Raw genomic sequence first — 17,612 nt, forward strand, 5'->3', positions numbered from 1 at the left:
GAGACACACTGAGTGGTTGTCATGAAATCACACTTTCTGGAATAACAGGCTGAGGATCCATATACCTCTTGTTCTTTGCAGTAGGTCTCAGGTGGCCATGTGGTGCACTATCGTGAATTCTGGTGATGGTCGATGAAATGTCAGGCTGCCAAGGTGATAGAATTTCTCAGCATTCTGCATTATGCCTCCTGGTTACATGTTCTAAAATATATGTGGCATAGCTAGATTTACATCCAGGCTTCCACAGGCTTCTCAAGTCAGCCTTAAAGATAACTCTTTTTCCTTTTCATGTGTTGAGATTTTTCTAGAACACTGGCAGCACAGACTGTATATCCCTAGATGATTGTTTTGAGAGTGGTGTGAATCTGTGAAACAGAAAGAAACTATTCATAGTTAAATCCTGAAGTTGTAGATTGATTTTTAAATTTGTTTTCTTTGATATAAAAGACTATTGAACTATAAAAAGAGCGCCCACCACAAAGCACTCAACGTGTAGTTACTGAGTTGAGGCAAAGAATTTGATATTGTAATTTAGATTTTAGAAAATGCTGGAATAGGCGAACAGATAGTTTACCATTCAGTCATAAATAGTTATAAATAGTGCCCTCTTCCTGGTTAGAATAGGTCAAGCAGAAAATGTTTCCTTTATGAACAGAGAGAGGGACACACACAAGGTTCTAGTATCAATAGATTTTGAAAACTAATTCAGGTCGTGTTAGATTTCAAAATCTATTGATACTAGAAATTTCTCAAAGAAGTGAATTGGTTAACATTTCTTTGAAAAGTTGGTTACATACATGAATTAAGTTATTTCAGTATAGATCCTAGGGAGTCTACCTTATATGGTTCTATAGGACCAATAAAGGATCTGCAGACTGAAACTGTGCAAAACGACCTTACTAATCTATGGGAAAATGGTTCCATGACCTTTAAACATTTTTTGTCAAAACATTAAAGCTCTCTTATCATAGGTTATAAATGTATAAGGCAATGAAAAGAAAAATTACAGCTAATATTTAATGCCCTATAATTTACAATGTTAGAAACAGTGGTAATTAATGTGTTTTATTTCTTTGAGTAGAATGTATCAAGAGTAGTTGAAATAGCAATAGCTAAAACATGGAAAGAGCCTAAGTGTCCATCAACGGACGAATGGANTAGTTGAAATAGTTTGCTTTCCTCTGGTTGTAGTAACTTACTACATGGAGCATCTTTTCTCTGCCCCAGTGACTTATCCTGTTCCTTCCTGAGTTTGGATCCACTTCCAGTGTGTTCTCTTTGGTGCTTTCACAGCTGTGAACTGAGCATTCTTTCCATGTCACTTCCTTTGGGACATCTTCATCTGTGTTCCTCACTGCCACTTTCCAATTTCACTTCCACGGTTACTACTTTTTATTTTTTTTGTTACACTTTCATTTTGTGTTGGGCCCATGCCTTCTTTCAATTATGCACTTTTGTAAAATGTCCTGTGAGTTTATTACCCTGAGACGAGGGGGGCAGCACAGCTACCTGTTTGCCATCAGTGCATGAATCGAACAGTATGTGTGCAGGGACCAGTCGCCGACAGACTCGGAAGTGGCACGGTTGATTAGTGGTCATGCTATACATGTGTCATTCACGCAGGTATTTCTGGACCAAAAAGCTAGGAGTGAAATTTATGCTTTATGTAATTCAGCGTTAATATACTGTGACAACTGAAGTTGGAGCCGTGTCCTCGGGGATATTGGTGTTACGTCGCTGACTGTGGTCACTGAGATCCAAGCGTGTTGGAACTATGCAAAGCAAAGAGTGCCTTATTCCGGTTGTAAATAGTTGGTAGTGCATTTAAATCTTAGCCTGGCTCCCTTTGCCTGTTACACAGTGAGCACATCCACTGTGGCCAAGTGATTTAGAAATTGAATTCAGAAGTGAACTAGGACTAATCAAGTGTTTGACTCAACCACAGAGTCAGCTTGGACTCCTCTCCTCTTACCTAGCACCTTGGAGTAGGGTGGGTGTTGGAGAAAGTGTATGTCCCATTCCAGCTGGCATGGGCAGGCCTTGGACACAGTTTCTAGGCAGCTACCTTGGTCATTTTCTTGGCTGTCTCCTTCCTCCTCCACTGTCTCTTCTCTTCTGCAGCCCGTTTGTTACTTCCTGTGTCTTCATGCTGTACTCATTCCTCTTCTATCATTGTATTTGTGTATGTCTCTGTTCCCATCACTGCGATCCTAATCTGGGTGTTTTCCAACTTGTATTTCAATGATTTGAGTAGTCTCCTAACTGAATTCCCCATCTTCATCACTCACTATTCCAACTACACTCACAGGGTATCAGAAGAGGAGTCTTCCTGAACAGTCTTTGAGACTTCCCGAATTCTCTCCTTAAAGCTTCTGAACTCACTTACTGATTGTAGAATAAAATGCACACTTCTTACTAGGAGGACTTGAAGAGCTTGCATTGTCTGACTTGACTCAAGCCATTTGATCACTTGACCCCTTGCCTCAGGAACCCAAGGGTTTAACAAGACAGACGTACTCATTATCTCCCAAATATGTCTGCCTCCTCTTTTATACACATTATTTTCCTAGAAGGCACTTCTTTCTGTGTTTCTGAATCTTGCCCAGTTTCAAAGATTGGCAAATGATTATCCCAAATGACCTTTCCTGTAAAGTCTGTTTTGCCTTCCCAGAAATGGGTTTTCTCTTCTCTGATATTCCAAAGGATTTACATTTTATATTTTCCAGTTGTCACTTATATGCTGATCTGTATTGATAGTTAAAACGTATTAGCTCCTCAGTTTTTTTCATTCTTGGAGGGCAGGGACTGAATCTTCTGTAGCACCTAGAATGGTGTTTGCCAAAGTGGTAGGCATGAATTGTTTCATTGCTTCATTCAGTATTTTCTTGACCTCCAGGTTTCTCTCCCTCCTTTTTTGTTTATTTATTTATTTATTTATTTAGAGAGTAAGGGAGGGGCAGAGAGAGAGGGAGAAAGAGAATCGCAAGCAGGCTCTACACTGTCAGCTCAGAGCTTGACATGGGGTTCAGTCTCATGAACCATCAGATCATGACCTGAGCCGACATCAAGATTCAGATGCTTAATTGACTGAGCCTCCCAGTTGTCCTTCTAGTTTTCTTCTCAAAGCTGAGCTACATGCCAGAAGTAAAACATACCAAGAGGAAGTCCATGACCTGAGAACCCTAGTTGAATGAGGCATACAGCAAGGTAGGCAGACAGCTTATGCAGTGGGAAGCTCAGTGAGCTTACTCATGATGAGCAATGAATGAGAACCCATGGAGGCCCAGAGGAGGGGCACCGTACCCAGATGAAGCACAGCTGGGAACACTTCTAGAAGAGATGAGGATTAAACAGAGTCTCAAAGATAAGTAGGCATTAGGTAGCTAAGGGGGACAGAGGGACAGAGGGTTCAGGCCAAGGACACAGAGTGGATAAAGCACAAGAGGTTCCTTGCAAACTGAGGAAATGAATGAAAGTCAGTGTAGTGGGGTTGTGGAGACTGAGGTGGCATTTACAAGTGATAAGCTTCAGAAGGAACAGGGGTTCTGTGATGGGAAAGAAATGGACGTATTTGATGAATGTTTACAAAGGAGGAGTTCCAGACCTGGATGTTTGGATGGGTGAAATGGGGAACAGCAGTCTGGTTTCTGTGAAGGACCACTTGGGGAATGGGGGTGTCGGGGGAAGGTGAGGAGTTCGATTTTGGACATTTCTAATTTGAGTTGCCTGCGGAATATCTACACGAAGATACATTGTAGTGGATAGTTTGGAACTCAGCAGAAGGCTTTAGTTAGGAAATACCAATTTGGATAACATCACCATCTAACACAGTAAAATCATAGAGAAAGTGTGTGTAGAATTAATAAAGATGAGAAATTAAGAACAGACCTTAAAGCATACCGGTCCTTAAAGACATAGAAATGAAATCTGCACAGAATATCTTTGCAGCGGGCTGAGAGGAAAGAGCACAATAGGTGAGTGAGATGTGATGGAAACCAGGGGGAGAATGAAATCCACGAATTGGGTTTAGCAACATGGAGCTGTGAGTGATCTTGGTGAGAGTAGTGTCATGTAGAAGAGAGGTAGGGAGAGGGAAGCACGGCCTGGTCCAAGCTAGATGGTAGTGTGTGGAGAAGAGAACACACAATTCTTTGGAAAGGTTGGTCATGGAGGACATGACTAAAAAGAGGGTAGAAGCTGGAAGGAAATGGTGTTGAGGGGCTTTTATTGTTCATGCTGGTAGGAATCTGATCATGTTAAAAGGCTGATAGAAAGCATTTGTTAGTAATAAGGAGGTTGACTATAAGCTGAATTTAGCTAGGATTTAAAAGTCCTCTTAAAATTCTTTACCCTACGTGTCCTTTTATCTTTATTCTTAATCAGTTTAAGCCCATACTACTACTAATCACTCTGCCACTTCTCAGTTTCACTGTGGTTTATCCCAATGAGATTGCAAATTCCTATAAAGCAGGATTCAGGCTGTTCTCCGCCCTGATTCTGGGTAGCACTTAGTTCCATGTCTTTTATGTAGAGAAACCCCTCAACAGATGCTTTTAACACTCATTTGTTTCCTTATTATTTGAGAAAATAATGTCTCCTGTGTGCCAGGAATTTTTCTAGGGGCTTGAGGATACAAAAATAACTAAGCCAGACAGATCACTTTTCCCCAAGGACTCTATAGCCTAGAGAGACAGTTAACAAGTAATAAACTACAAAATCAAGGTAACTATACATGCAATAGTTACTTAAAGGGATTCTGTGATAGATAACAATCCGAGTGGCTACTTTATATTCTCCCCAAATTCTTGCCCTTGTCGGGGAGAACAGCCACAAGCAATTGGAGAGTTAAATGACTTTAGGTGGGAAGAAAGAGATAGTAATAGACCATTGTTTTCATAGGTAGTGATGACTTTGTTTCCTGTTTTTAAAGTCAGCAAGAATATGACGTTTATCGTGGGCTGTGTGTTTTGGGGATTCCGTTGATTGGTTGTTACTTAGCTTTTGAGAAACTAACCACCTCTCCCTATTTTCTCTTTTCCCTTGTAGTAATTTGCCATCTTCCATGTATGAATGGCGGCCAGTGCAGTTCAAGAGACAAATGCCAGTGCCCTCCAAATTTCACAGGGAAGCTTTGTCAGATCCCGGTCCATGGTGCCAGCGTGCCTAAACTCTATCAGCATTCCCAGCAGTCAGGCAAGGCACTGGGAACGCATGTCGTCCATTCTACACATACTTTGCCTCTGACCATGACTAGCCAACAAGGAGTCAAAGGTAAGCTTATTTATTTTCTTTTTGCCCTGCCAAACTTCTATGCAAGCACAATCTGCAGATGGCAGGACTGATACTGAAACAGAAAGAAGTATGAGATCTGTGGCCTGGGAAATGGTGGCAGGGACAGAGTACGGGTCCAGGTGTGTGGCTTCAGTACTTTCTAGGCCATAGAGATTTAGTATCTAGGAAATAAAGTAAAAAGGAGCCCATCCTTTTCTGCTGGCTCTTAGCACTGAGAGCTGTTACATTCACGTTTCTGGGAGGGCCTAGGAAATGGAAAGATGAGCAAGGCCATGCTCAGACTCATATGGGACTAATGAGCTAGCGGATCACATATTACCTGCTGGTGAACATCAAGTTCATTTTGTAGTTGAAGAGTGCTTGGTTTCAGTTATAAACAATCAGTTAGCCTCACTAGGCTTCAATGTCTTCATCTGTAGAGGAAGGTAAACTAGGTCACTTGGAGCTTAGAAATTCTATGACTAACTCATTCTTTCAAACTGGCATCTCTTACACATGAACGATTTTTGAAAAGGGGTCAGAGAAATGTTACTGCCTTTACTCTTTAAAACTTGAATGTTAGTAAGCATCAGAAGATGAAATTTTATTTGGAAGCTGCAAAAAGTAAATACAGATATAAAATATCACGTGTAGGTATTTTGCATAGCTCAGGAAGCCCACAAGTATGTACACACTATGACGTTCAGGATTGGAGAATTATGCCTTGTGGATTGTATTTCCTCTTTTGATATAGAAAGGTAAATCGTACAAGTTTGGCAATAGAAATGTTGAGAAATGCAAAAGTAACCAAACTCTTGAGTCTTTACTACTGTCCTTTGATAAAGTGTACCCACCTGTGACCTCAGGCAGCATGAAGTTTGTTTATTTATTTTGAGAAGGGGAGGGAGAGAGAGAGAGAGCACAAGCAGGTGAGAGGCAGAGAGAATAAGAGACAGAAGCCCAAGCAAGTTCTGCACCATCAGCACCGAGCCTGATGCAGGGCTCAAACCCATGAACAGCGAGATCATAACCTGAGCCGAGATCAAGAGTCAGATGCTTAACCAACTAAGCCACCCAGACGTCCCCCCCAAAATATTCTTGTCTCATGAAAGTGTTACTGTGAAAGTTTTAATTTCTCTTTATGCTGCCAGTTTTATTCTTTAAAATGCACAAATACGGTTTAATTTGTGTTTTGAATGTACCCTTTTAACCTCCAGAATTGATGGCTGTGCAGGAAAAGTACATACATACTGTGTGTGATAGAAGTATACGTGGGTGTCTATGTTTGCTCTCATGCTGACTCATTAATTATTCATGACTGGGTTTTTCTCCTCATCTCTTTTAGTGAAATTTCCTCCCAACATAGTCAATATCCATGTGAAACACCCTCCTGAGGCTTCAGTTCAGATACATCAGGTTTCAAGAATTGATGGCCCGACAGGCCAGAAGGCAAAAGAAGCTCAGCCGGGTCAATCCCAAATCTCTTACCAAGGGCTTCCTGTCCAGAAGACCCAGACCGTCCACTCCACCTACTCTCACCAGCAAGTCATCCCCCACGTTTATCCTGTGGCTGCCAAGACGCAACTTGGCCGGTGCTTCCAGGAAACCATTGGGTCACAGGTAAGCAGCATTGCCCAGCCCATGTTAGTAATGCCTCATAGGCACAGTCTCATTTTCATAGGATAGCCAAACATGGCAAAATGGTTTTCAATAGGTGGGGTTGACCAACCGACCCAGGGGCTCATTTTTGTACATAAAGTTTTATTGGAACACAGCCACATGCATTCATTTACATATTGTCTGTTCTTTCATGCTGTTGGCAATAGAGTTATGTAGTAGCATTGGGGACATCATGTGATACCCACATCCTGAAATAAGGTCTGTAAGGCTCTTGACAGGAAAAATTTGCTGACTCAGTTTATAATATTAAAATTGTGATCTTCCAGAAATGCTCTGGAGGTGCATGATTTACCTGTTTATATTTTTCTTCACTTAAGGTGATCTATGTATAAAATATGTCAGGCATGAGATAAGGTATATGAGATGCATTCTGCAAAGATGTTTGAAAACGTTTATGCTTTTTTGCCAAGTTTGCAGGTTGTAGGTGAAGAAGAGTTTTGACCTCGCTGTACAGTGATAACTTGGCATCTTCTCTCTGCTGATAAAAATTCATAACTATCATGGCAATGCAGAAATTGTTTGAAGTGCATTTTAATATTAAATTTGCACATCACGTTAGGCCTATATTTATATCATAATGTGGGAGAAAGGCTGAGTTTTCTTGAACACTCATTGTTGAATGCACATAGCAAAGGCATTATAAATATATTGGTTCCTCTACACCAGCCACATTGTGCTACTTGTTTTGGGATCACAGGATAATATTGTGGCTTTTTCCTGTGGTTCTGCTCTTGTCATTTCATATGGTTTGGATGCCCCATGAGAAGAGTAGGTGAGATAAATGTATTATTATCCTTCTGTTGTTACCTGATTATTAGAAAATTATTGTGTGTGTGAAGTATTTTTAGATAATAGAGTCAGTTGCTATTGCTTTAGAAAACCAGAAAACACTTTTTCTGTCTTAGACAAGTCCATAGTAGCGTTGTCATCTTTCTTGCAGGATAGTAAGACAAAATTGGTTTATAGACCCATATAGAAAAGAGAACCCATGTGGATAGAGTTAAAGGTCTTGGCTAGAGCCATGGCCCCAGCCGTTGGTGCTAAGAGACCAGCTTCCTTATCTGTAAGGTAGAGATAAGAATATGGGGGTTTGTCAAGATGAGGCATGGTAATGTGTCTGCTTTGCAAATGCTGTAGAAGTCTGCAAATACTAGCCCAGAAGATACTTGTCTACCCAGACAGTCAAACTTAAAAATAGAGGAGGTGATTGCTTATGTCCTGTTATTTCAGCAAAGCAAGGAAGGCTTGATCCCCTAAATGCAACCTTTGTTATCTACCTACAGATACCTGAAATGCCCACTGAAGGGGACCTTTTTATTTCCCAGTTGAAGACCAGGTTGAAGCAAATGCTTCTTGGAGAAGGAATGCCATCAATTTAAATTTAGCTTAGAAGTAAAGACTGGATTCTTGTGCCGAGGTCAGGCTTTGATAGGAGTAGTGAGCCTAAAGATAAACTTCATACTTCACAATGTTGCCCAGGATGAGTCTTGGAGAGAGAGGATGATTTTGGTGCCATTTATGTTTAGCCATTCCAGCTTAGGTTGGTCATGAGAAAGGAAAAAGCAGGTCCTTTTAAAACTATGTGCCCAGTATCTTTCTCCCTAGTTTCCAAGTTGGAGCACAGAGCCTAAAAAAGCAAGAAAATGAGGCATTAACAAACTTACTATTTTTGTATAATAGTAGGCTGATGACTGCTAACTAGAAAGGATAAAAACAATCTATTTACTTTTAAGCCTAAGCTGGACAGTACAGTCAAAGCGACTTGGGTAGTTGATGGAGTGCCCCAAGTAATTCAAACTCAGTGGAATACTTTTGCCTTATCTGGATACTTTTCGGACTTCTGGTATGAATGATCCAGACAGTGACCTCAGTTCTTAATTTATTTTGCATGTGTAGTCACTAGTACCCAGCTTCAAAATAAGACCTGTTTTTAAGAAAACATGCTCAGTGAGTATTTATTTCTCTTATTGTTACTGAGAAGTGTTGCCGGGTGTCTGTGATTGTCCAATTAATTTGTGTAATTAGGATGATTGAGACATTAAAAAAATACATTACTGGCAAACAGTCAATCTTATATAAAATGTGTCCTTCCAAAGGTGTTGGAAAGTATGTGTGGTTTCTTGCTGTGGTTAGTTTGCAAACAAACCTCCAGGAGGTGGTGTAGGTAGATTTTGAATGAATTGCAGAAACGACTGTGTAAGTGCTCACTCAGCACGCATTGCATTGAGCAGCGGGAACATTCTCATTAGCTGCAGATTTGGGCTCTTGAGACTTTGAATGCCTTAGAGTTATCAATAACTGTGTTTATGTGTTACCCTGAGAGGTCACATACAAGACAAATTTGCAGAAACTGCCTTTGTTCCTATGGCACATTCTAATATTTAGACAGTAAATGTGGGGTTGAAAGTTGAACATGAACTGTGGTCATATATTTAAATTCAGGGGATCTTTGTATAGTGGAAAGGCAGGAACTACTTCAGTGGTGGAGGGAAGTGGGTGATTGGTTAGGAAGGCAAGCTCCCACAGAAGTGGGGGAGAAGAATTAAAGGAACGAGAACATTGCAAGAAATGGAGAAGGGAGTGTTAGCAACGACCCAAGAAGTGAAATAGCTTTGGATTCCTGGCATGCATCTGCATAGATCAGAAGCGCCTTACACCCGAGGCATAGTATATAATGACTTGGTATTGAGATAGCACTACCAAGCAGTCAAATTCAGAATGGTTAGAAGTGGTACAACTGACATTATGTTGCCTCCCAATGTGAGACAGTATGTTTACACACCGTCCTTGAAGTATTCTTGCCAAAAATATTTAACCTGAATCTAATCAAGCCTTTACACCTAACCTATCCAGCTCATACACAATGAAGAAACAAACTAAAAACATCACACATATACCTCATCCACCAGATTCATAATATTGGCTATTATAGGATTCTTCAAAAAAAAATCTTCTCATGAGGGAAAAACAAGAAAAGCAGAGTAACTTTTCTAGAAAGAGACAAATGAGACCCAGTGACAAATGTAACATATGAACCTTAATCAACTCCTGGTTAGAAAAACATGCACACACAGCATCCAGCTCCAAGGGACATTGGGGAAATCTAAATAGGGCTGGATGTTAGATGATATTTTGGAATTACTGTTATTTGGCTATAGTATGACAGTGATGCTGGGGTTATATAAGTCCATGTCCTTTTTCTTGAGAGATGAATGTTAGAAGTTTTAGGGATAAAATGCCATGATGTCTATAGTTTATTTTCAAATGCATTTCACACACAAATAAGACAATATTGTAATAGTTGTTGACCCTGAGAGGTAGGTATTCAAGTGATTTCAAGGTAGGTATCTCAGAATATTTGAAAGATACTTGAGGAAAAGAAACAAAAATGATAATTTTTAGACTTAGAATATTCAGATTTTAAGTTGAACTCAAAAGCTGTAACTTTGATACATTTTATGAATTTTTAGACAGCAATTTTAAAAGTTTCAGCTTAGGAAAGAATGGGGTGGGTGAATGTGGGGATGGTAGACATGAGGAGGCCAAGGAAGAGACATTGGCCTTGGTCCATTTGTGAATTGACCAGGGTCCAACCTAAGAAGTGAAGCTGAAAATAAAGATGAATGCCTGAGCTTTTGTAAAGAATCAAGCATCAGGACTTGATTATGGACTGTTGTGGGGCAGGGTGGGGGGAACAAAGATAGTGATGAGTTGGACCATTCTGAACTTCCTTGCTTCAGAAATCAGATAAATCCTCACAAAGATTGATTAACCAACCCTGGGGGAGGATTGTAGGGTGAAGATGAGTAGCTACATCTTTGTTTTAAGCAGCCCTATCCTTGATTGACATCAAGAATGGTGTATTCTTGAATATCAGTCAGGAAATGTAATGCTGTTTCAGAGATGGAGTGAGAGCAGATGAATGGAGAAGATTCAATGGGCAGCAAAAAGCTCTAGGGGCGCTAAATTCACGATAACACGGGACATTTCTTTGGCTTGTATTATGAAGAGAAAAGAGCAGGAATAATGGGATTGGAAATTTATAACATTACCCACCTGACAGTGTGACAAGATACAATGCGGGGCGGGGGGGTAGAGTTGGGGCAGGAATCAGGCCTATTGTGTTACTGTTGGAGAAAGTGATGTTCCATCTTTTGAGTCCTAAAAATTTCTTCTTCAGTTCGCATACGGTATTGATTTCCATGTGATTCGAGCTGGGTATAGGCATCACTAAATTCATATTCAAGTATTAAAAGAGTAGAAATTAATAGAACACATGGTGTGGCAAAGAGGATGGATTTCTTGAACGTAAATCAAATCTGAAGCCATTAACAAGTCATAATTTTGGCAGTTAGCTCTGTGTGCTACCTGAAGTAAATAGGGGTACGCTGTGTATGTTTGAAAACATTTTGGAAAGGCTGCTCACTGTATAGATGAAGTTAAGAATTACAATTTCCGATGGTTACAATTACCAACTATTTTTAGGAAAATCTCCTATTATTTCACATGCTTGAAATGTGAACGCTTTCATGCTAGTTTTCATCTTTAAGGAGAGGCCAGATTTCAGAAAATACCCCCTTAATTCCTTTTTGCATCGCAGGGACATTGAATATGTATACCTTTTCTATGGTACAAAGGTTTCCTTTGTTTTAAATTGGTTCTCTTAATAGTGACCCAAATTTGAAACTTTCTTGGCATTTGAGTGTTTGGTTGTTTTAAGCAGGTTTTATTTGTTGCCCAGTTGCTGGCAACAAACATGCGCAGTGACCTAAGGATGCCAGCTGGTGTGAAAAGACCCTGTCGGAGAAGAGTTTAGAGTCACGAGATGGGGCTTGGGGTCCAATGTCCGTGCTTGGGTCTGCCACGGCCTGGTTGTGTAGTCACGCGCTCTTTGTGAAATGTGGGAACGTGCCCCTTAATTAGACACAGACGTTACAGGACGAGACAAAAAGTCCAAATGCTTCAAGACCTTCCTTTTGCGCATGCCAAAAGAGCAGAAAATTCCGCATATAAACACCTGAGTTAACGAAGAACAGAAATACTGGAAAACCTGAAGTGGGTCTAAACAGAGAAGATATTTTTAGTACAGTGCTTGAGCACAGATACAGATGATCAAGCAGTACGCAAACCTGCTTTTGTAGTTTGCAACCATAAAATGCCCATAACAGTTAAAACAACAACAACAACAACAACGACCCAACGAAACTATAAGAAACAAACTCTGTGTTTATGTTTAAATTATCTTAAGATCCATTCTCTAGAAAAAAAAATAATCCTTATGTGGATTACGAAAGAGAGAAGGGAGCAGTACTTGCTGTGAAGTCCTGAAATTATTGGAAAAGCCTTTATTTTCTTTCATTCCCGGTCATACAGATCAGAAGAGCAGGGGCATGACTGAGTTAAGGCGACCCGAGAATTATTTAGGGGTCCTCTTAGAAGTTCTAGAAGTTGTTCCAACAGTTCTCTTTAGGCAGGAAAAATGGAAACTGGATGGGCCATTGGAGAAAACATTTATATAATTGGAGATAGGTCTCTTTTGGCAGATAAATTTCATAACATTCTCAGGCTCCAAATCTTTGTCTTAACACGCATGCGTGCACGCGCATGCACACACACACACACACACACAGACACAGTTTTTGAAGGGCCAAACAAATGCACTTAACTTTTGTTTAAAAAAGCTTTTTTAAAGTAAGCATCATGGAGAAATTAACAGGAAAGTGTGATCTCATCAAAGTGGGAACTCTCATTACATGGCTGAAAGTACTTTTAATCTTTCCTTTTTTTTTTTTTAAGTTTATTTCTTTTGAGAGAGACAGAGACTGTGTCAGTGGAGAGAGGGTCAGAGAGAGAGAGAGAGACTGAGACAGAGGAGACAGAGAGGAGAGAAAATGAGAATCCCAAGCAGGCTCTGGCTCCATGCTGTCAGCGCAGAGCCCAGCCCAGGGCTCACTTGAACTCACCAACCATGAGATCATGACCTGAGCCGACATCAAGACTGAGTGACCTAGGTGCCCCTGAAAGTACTTTTTTTTTTTATTAAAGTCTCAATTTTCTGTGACAGGACTTTGAAGAAGAATATTTCTTGGTTTCTACCACACAGAAGCCATTGAGAAAGTAGGGAAACAGATGCTCAACCTGTCAATTCCACAAGGCAGAAAAAATACAAATGGATAGATACTGACATGGATTGATACTGGTGTGGTCGTAGAGACAGACTGTAGACTTTGAAAATCTCTTCTCAATGAGGATGAGAGTTCAGTGCTCAGTTAAAAGAGCCGGGAGATTATATTCTATTTAGAAACTTATTCTTTAATTTCCATAAAGTCTCCTCTGCTGTGACCTAAGGGCACTGTGAGGATGAGGCCTGAAACTAGGATGAAAGACCTGGTCTAGGACATTCTAACCTGGGGGTGATGCCAGAATCATTGTGACACTCTTCACATTGGTTATTTCCCTGAGTCCACAAGCTACATAAATTGATGAGACTTCTGAAGAAGGAATAGCTAGGGGCACCTGAGTGGCTCAGTAGGTTGTGTGTCCGACTTCAGCTCAGGTAATAATCTCTTGGTTTGTGAGTTCAAGTCCCATATCAGGCTCTCTGCTGACTGTGCAGAGTCTGCTTCAGATCCTCTGTCCCCCACCCCTCTCTGTTTCTCTCTCTTTCTCTGAGAAAAGAAATAAAACATTTAAGAAGGACTAACTATAACACATTTTACCAAAGACGCTTGGCCTCTCACTTACGTACCATCCCTTATGTGGGAAGGAGAACTGGTCGGCAGCGGGTACAGGTGTGTATGTGACCCTCGCCCCTTACCCATTTCCCCAGCCACATGCTTTTGGGGGCATGTCTGTCCCCTGTGAAATTGGCCTCCATCTTCTTGCAGAAGTGCTGCTGGGCAGTGAGTGGGAAAGGCAGGGCCAGGGCTACCAGACATCTGCCTTCTCTGTGAGCAGAGAGCTTCTCTGGGGTGTGCTGATTGCATTTACTGAATTTTGGCCTCCTTCAGGTGGAATAAGTCATTAACACCAGGCGCTTCCTGTGACATCTGGATTTTTCTTTAGTGTCCCACTCAAATACTCCTTTGGCATAATCTAAGAAATATTTAAGTGAGTGTTAGTGAGTCTGGTTGTCTCTAGTGGCTCTAAAATGGCCACCCTTGCCCAACCTTACCTGTGTCAACAGTGGAGGTATCACCAAAGGTGTCACACATGGGTGCCTGGAGTTCTCCATTGTTGGCTGGTCTTGTTCCAGAGGCCTCTGCCAGACTGACTTCGTGCAGGGCCCCTCTTCCTTCAAGTTGAAAAGCTTGTAAAGACCCAAAGGGAGAAGGAGCTGCATGTGAAAGAGAACGTGTCTGCATGTCTCTGGGTTTCTGCCAGTGGCCAGGAGAGCTGCTGGCTTTACTTGGAGTGGGAATGTGGGACCGAGACATTAGGAGAACCAAAATGTATATTCTTAGAACTGAAGTAGGGTACTTGAGAGAATGGATGATGACCTAGACCCATTACCCTTCCTACTGCCTGATACCGGTCTTTACCCAGGCCAATATCTGCTGAGCACCTACGCACATCAGCTTTGACTGTTCCCTCACCCTGACCTCTAGAATAGACAAGTTTATGCTTTCTTGGTCCTCCTCGAGTACCTCCTCTCAGATATTCTTCATTTTATTGGCAAGGACAATGCCTTCATCATGACTGGAAATACCAGATTTCTGTGTTTTTGGCCTCTATGGCTCACTCAGATAATGCACCTATTAGTAATTAGATTCCCGATTTTGCTGAGGAACAAGCATTGAAATTAATTATGGGGCAGTCTAAGTGGAAGCATGTTATGTCACTTCTGATATTGGCAAAGTGGCATGATTTTGTGGTCCTTCCATTTTAAGATGACAGTTCTGAATACATCAGAAATAGTTTTAAGAGCCCAAGGTTTGGAGCGCTTCGGTGGCTCAATTGGTTGTGTTTGACTTTGGTTCAGGTCATGGTCACACAGTTTATGTGTTGGAGCCCCAGGTCAGGCTCTCTGCTGTCAGCATGGAGCTCACTTTGGATCCTCTGTCCCTCTCTCTGTGCCCCTCCCCAATTTGCACTCTCTCAAAAATAAATAGATAAACTTAAAAAAACAAAAGAGCCCAAGGTTTGAATAGGTGTTTAACTTAGGCTCCATACATGACAAAAATGTTTAAAGACCCAGCTGGTATTCTTGGGTCTGTTGTTTCTCAGCTTTGTCAACATGATCCCTTAGATTTGAGATTTGGTAAAACAAAGCGAAATCATCTGCTTTACTTACACACACACACACACACACACACTCACCCCAAAATAAACCCCAGTCCTCTGGAATCTGATCCATAAATTTACGGAGAAAAAGCAACACTGCCCTATGCTGAGAGATGACAAAATGACTCCATGGCCCCTCCCTGTCCCTTCTCCCACATTGATGACACTACAGGTTTGTTTTTCTTTCCCATCCTTCCATTTTTTCTTTCTCCTCTCATCTCCTTTTGTGTATCAAAGAACTTACATATCAATATATCAAATTGGATATTCTTTTCAGTGAGGTCCTTTTATGAGACTGCATTTATTCTAGCGATGGCTGTTGGGCCAACAGATTGGAAATTTGTTTTGAAGGGATTGTTTCAGAACTAGTTAATGAGCTGCATGAGGAAATGAGTCTGTCTTTGATCTTCTGCAGCTTACTCATTTGCTATATTCTCAATGGATTGAAGGCTTCCAATGGTCAATTCAGGCTCCAGCAAGCAAGGATGTGTACCATTGGATATTTAAAATAGCGTGTCTTCAACCCTGAAGAGGCAGAGGAGTTCTAAATATTTTGAACAAAAACAGCAATGCTTTCAAGATGACACTTTGAAGAGGTCTGGTTTAGAATGTGCAGGCCTTAATGGAGTTGTTAGGAAAATGGTCTGAACATTCTGTGGCTTGGGGGCAGGCATCCTGGTAGGGCACTATGTTTTTATAAAATTGATAGCTGATTGAGAACACTGGCATTTATGACCTTACTTGACCTTTAAAACGGGGGAAAAGTTGGTGTTCCTCTCTCCCATTTACTTATGTGAAACCCAAGACTCAGAAATGGGGGCTAGTGTTTCTATGCCCATAGATCTTTTTCCATTTTTGCAATCTCCCTATCTCTCTGGCCGTCAGTTTTTTAATTTTCATAACTTGTTCGCCAAAGAAGACTACCAAGGCCTCTTTTAGTCCCGCAGCCCTCTTACTGATAATTTTGACATCTTTCTTCTTTTCCATCTGTGTGCCACCAATAGTGGCATATGCTTGGGGCCTGTGGACAGAGTAAACGGTGCAAACATCAGATACATTAAGACCTACTAGCGACGCTGAGGTGGCTCAGTTGGTTAAGTGTCTGACTCTTAATTTCATCTCAGGTCATGATCTCATGGTTCGTGAGTTCAAGCCCCATGTCAGGCTCTGTGCTGACAATCCTTGCCTGTGATTCTGTCTCTCCCTCTGTCTCTGCCCCTCCCCTGCTTGCATTCTCATGCCCTGTCTCTAAATAAATGAACTTAAAAAAACACACACACACACAAAAACCCTACAATGACCTTTCAAATCCAGCCTGACCTGAGAGCCTCCTCTCAAGTATTGGTGCCTCTAGAAGTCTTCCGAAGTCCTTTAGCCCTCATGTGCTACCTCCTCTCTGAGCTCTTCTTACTGCATTTGGAATCCAATCAGACCATCTTGAATTTAGTTATATTAGAATTGTTGATTACGATCATCTTTTCCCACAAGACTATAATTTTCATGAGGGCAGGGCCTTTTAGGAACTGAGCTCCGTGCTGGCCACAGATGAGTCCATAAATACATTATTAGGTTCAGCTAGATTGTGCTGTGGTGATAAATTAACATGACAAAAGCTTGCGTTTCGCATGTGCTAGGTGTGTAAGGGGTAAGCAGGGAGCTCTGTAGGGTAGCTCTGCACTAGGCTAATAGGCTTCCACCATGTTAAGGCTGTGCTATCCAGATTATGTGGCCTCTAATTCTTACAGCAGGGGGAGAGAGGTGCTGCAAGGCGCGTTGCTTTTCCCACAACCCTTGTTCAGATTGAGTCACTTGGCCCCACCTGGACTCCATTGTGGCCCTCCCAAAACACAGGCTGAAATCTTAACCTCCAGTATGCTTATATTTAGAGACAGAGTCAATAGGGAGGTAATTAAGATGAAATGAGTTTGTAAGGGTAGGGCCTTGATATGCTAGGATTTGTGTCCTTCTGAGAAGTGACACCTGAGAGCTCACTCTCTCTGCCCTGTGTGGACACAGCAAGATGGCAGCATCCTGCAAGCCAGGAAGAAAGACCTCACCAGAGCTGACCATGTTGGTACCCTGATCTTGCATTTTAAGCAGAACAGAAGGAAAACAGCTGTTCTTTAAGCCCCCCAGTCTGTGATATTTTATTACAGTAGTCTGAGCTGACCGTTGCAATCAGGAAGCTGGCACATGCCAGGAAGCCGGGGCAAGTGGTTCTCTGGTGAGCAGTGAATGTTCCCGCCACAAGTGGCAGAGTGTGGTCAAGACAGACCTGGTTTCCTGCTCCCGGGGAACTAAAGAAACCTATTAATATGATTTGTGGCATTCAGTTTTTCTACACTATTTGCAACCAAACCACAGGTAATTATTAGTTT

At 41.4% G+C, this 17,612-nt stretch overlaps 1 protein-coding gene across 8 annotated transcripts in view; it reads left to right on the forward strand.

Annotated features, from left to right (window-relative positions):
• LTBP1 (latent transforming growth factor beta binding protein 1) overlaps positions 1-17,612 on the forward strand; it is a 399,796-nt gene that overhangs the window by 204,010 nt on the left and 178,174 nt on the right. For all 8 annotated transcript variants that reach the window (XM_077772762.1, XM_077772764.1, XM_077772765.1 and 5 more), the window contains 2 exons: positions 5,047-5,271; positions 6,617-6,891. In XM_077772762.1, coding sequence (XP_077628888.1) covers positions 5,047-5,271; positions 6,617-6,891 — 500 coding nt within the window. The remainder of the gene's footprint in view (positions 1-5,046; positions 5,272-6,616; positions 6,892-17,612) is intronic.

Source organism: Crocuta crocuta, unplaced genomic scaffold, assembly GCF_008692635.1.
Source record: "Crocuta crocuta isolate KB4526 unplaced genomic scaffold, BGI_CrCroc_1.0 scaffold363, whole genome shotgun sequence".
Taxonomy (NCBI): domain Eukaryota; kingdom Metazoa; phylum Chordata; class Mammalia; order Carnivora; family Hyaenidae; genus Crocuta; species Crocuta crocuta.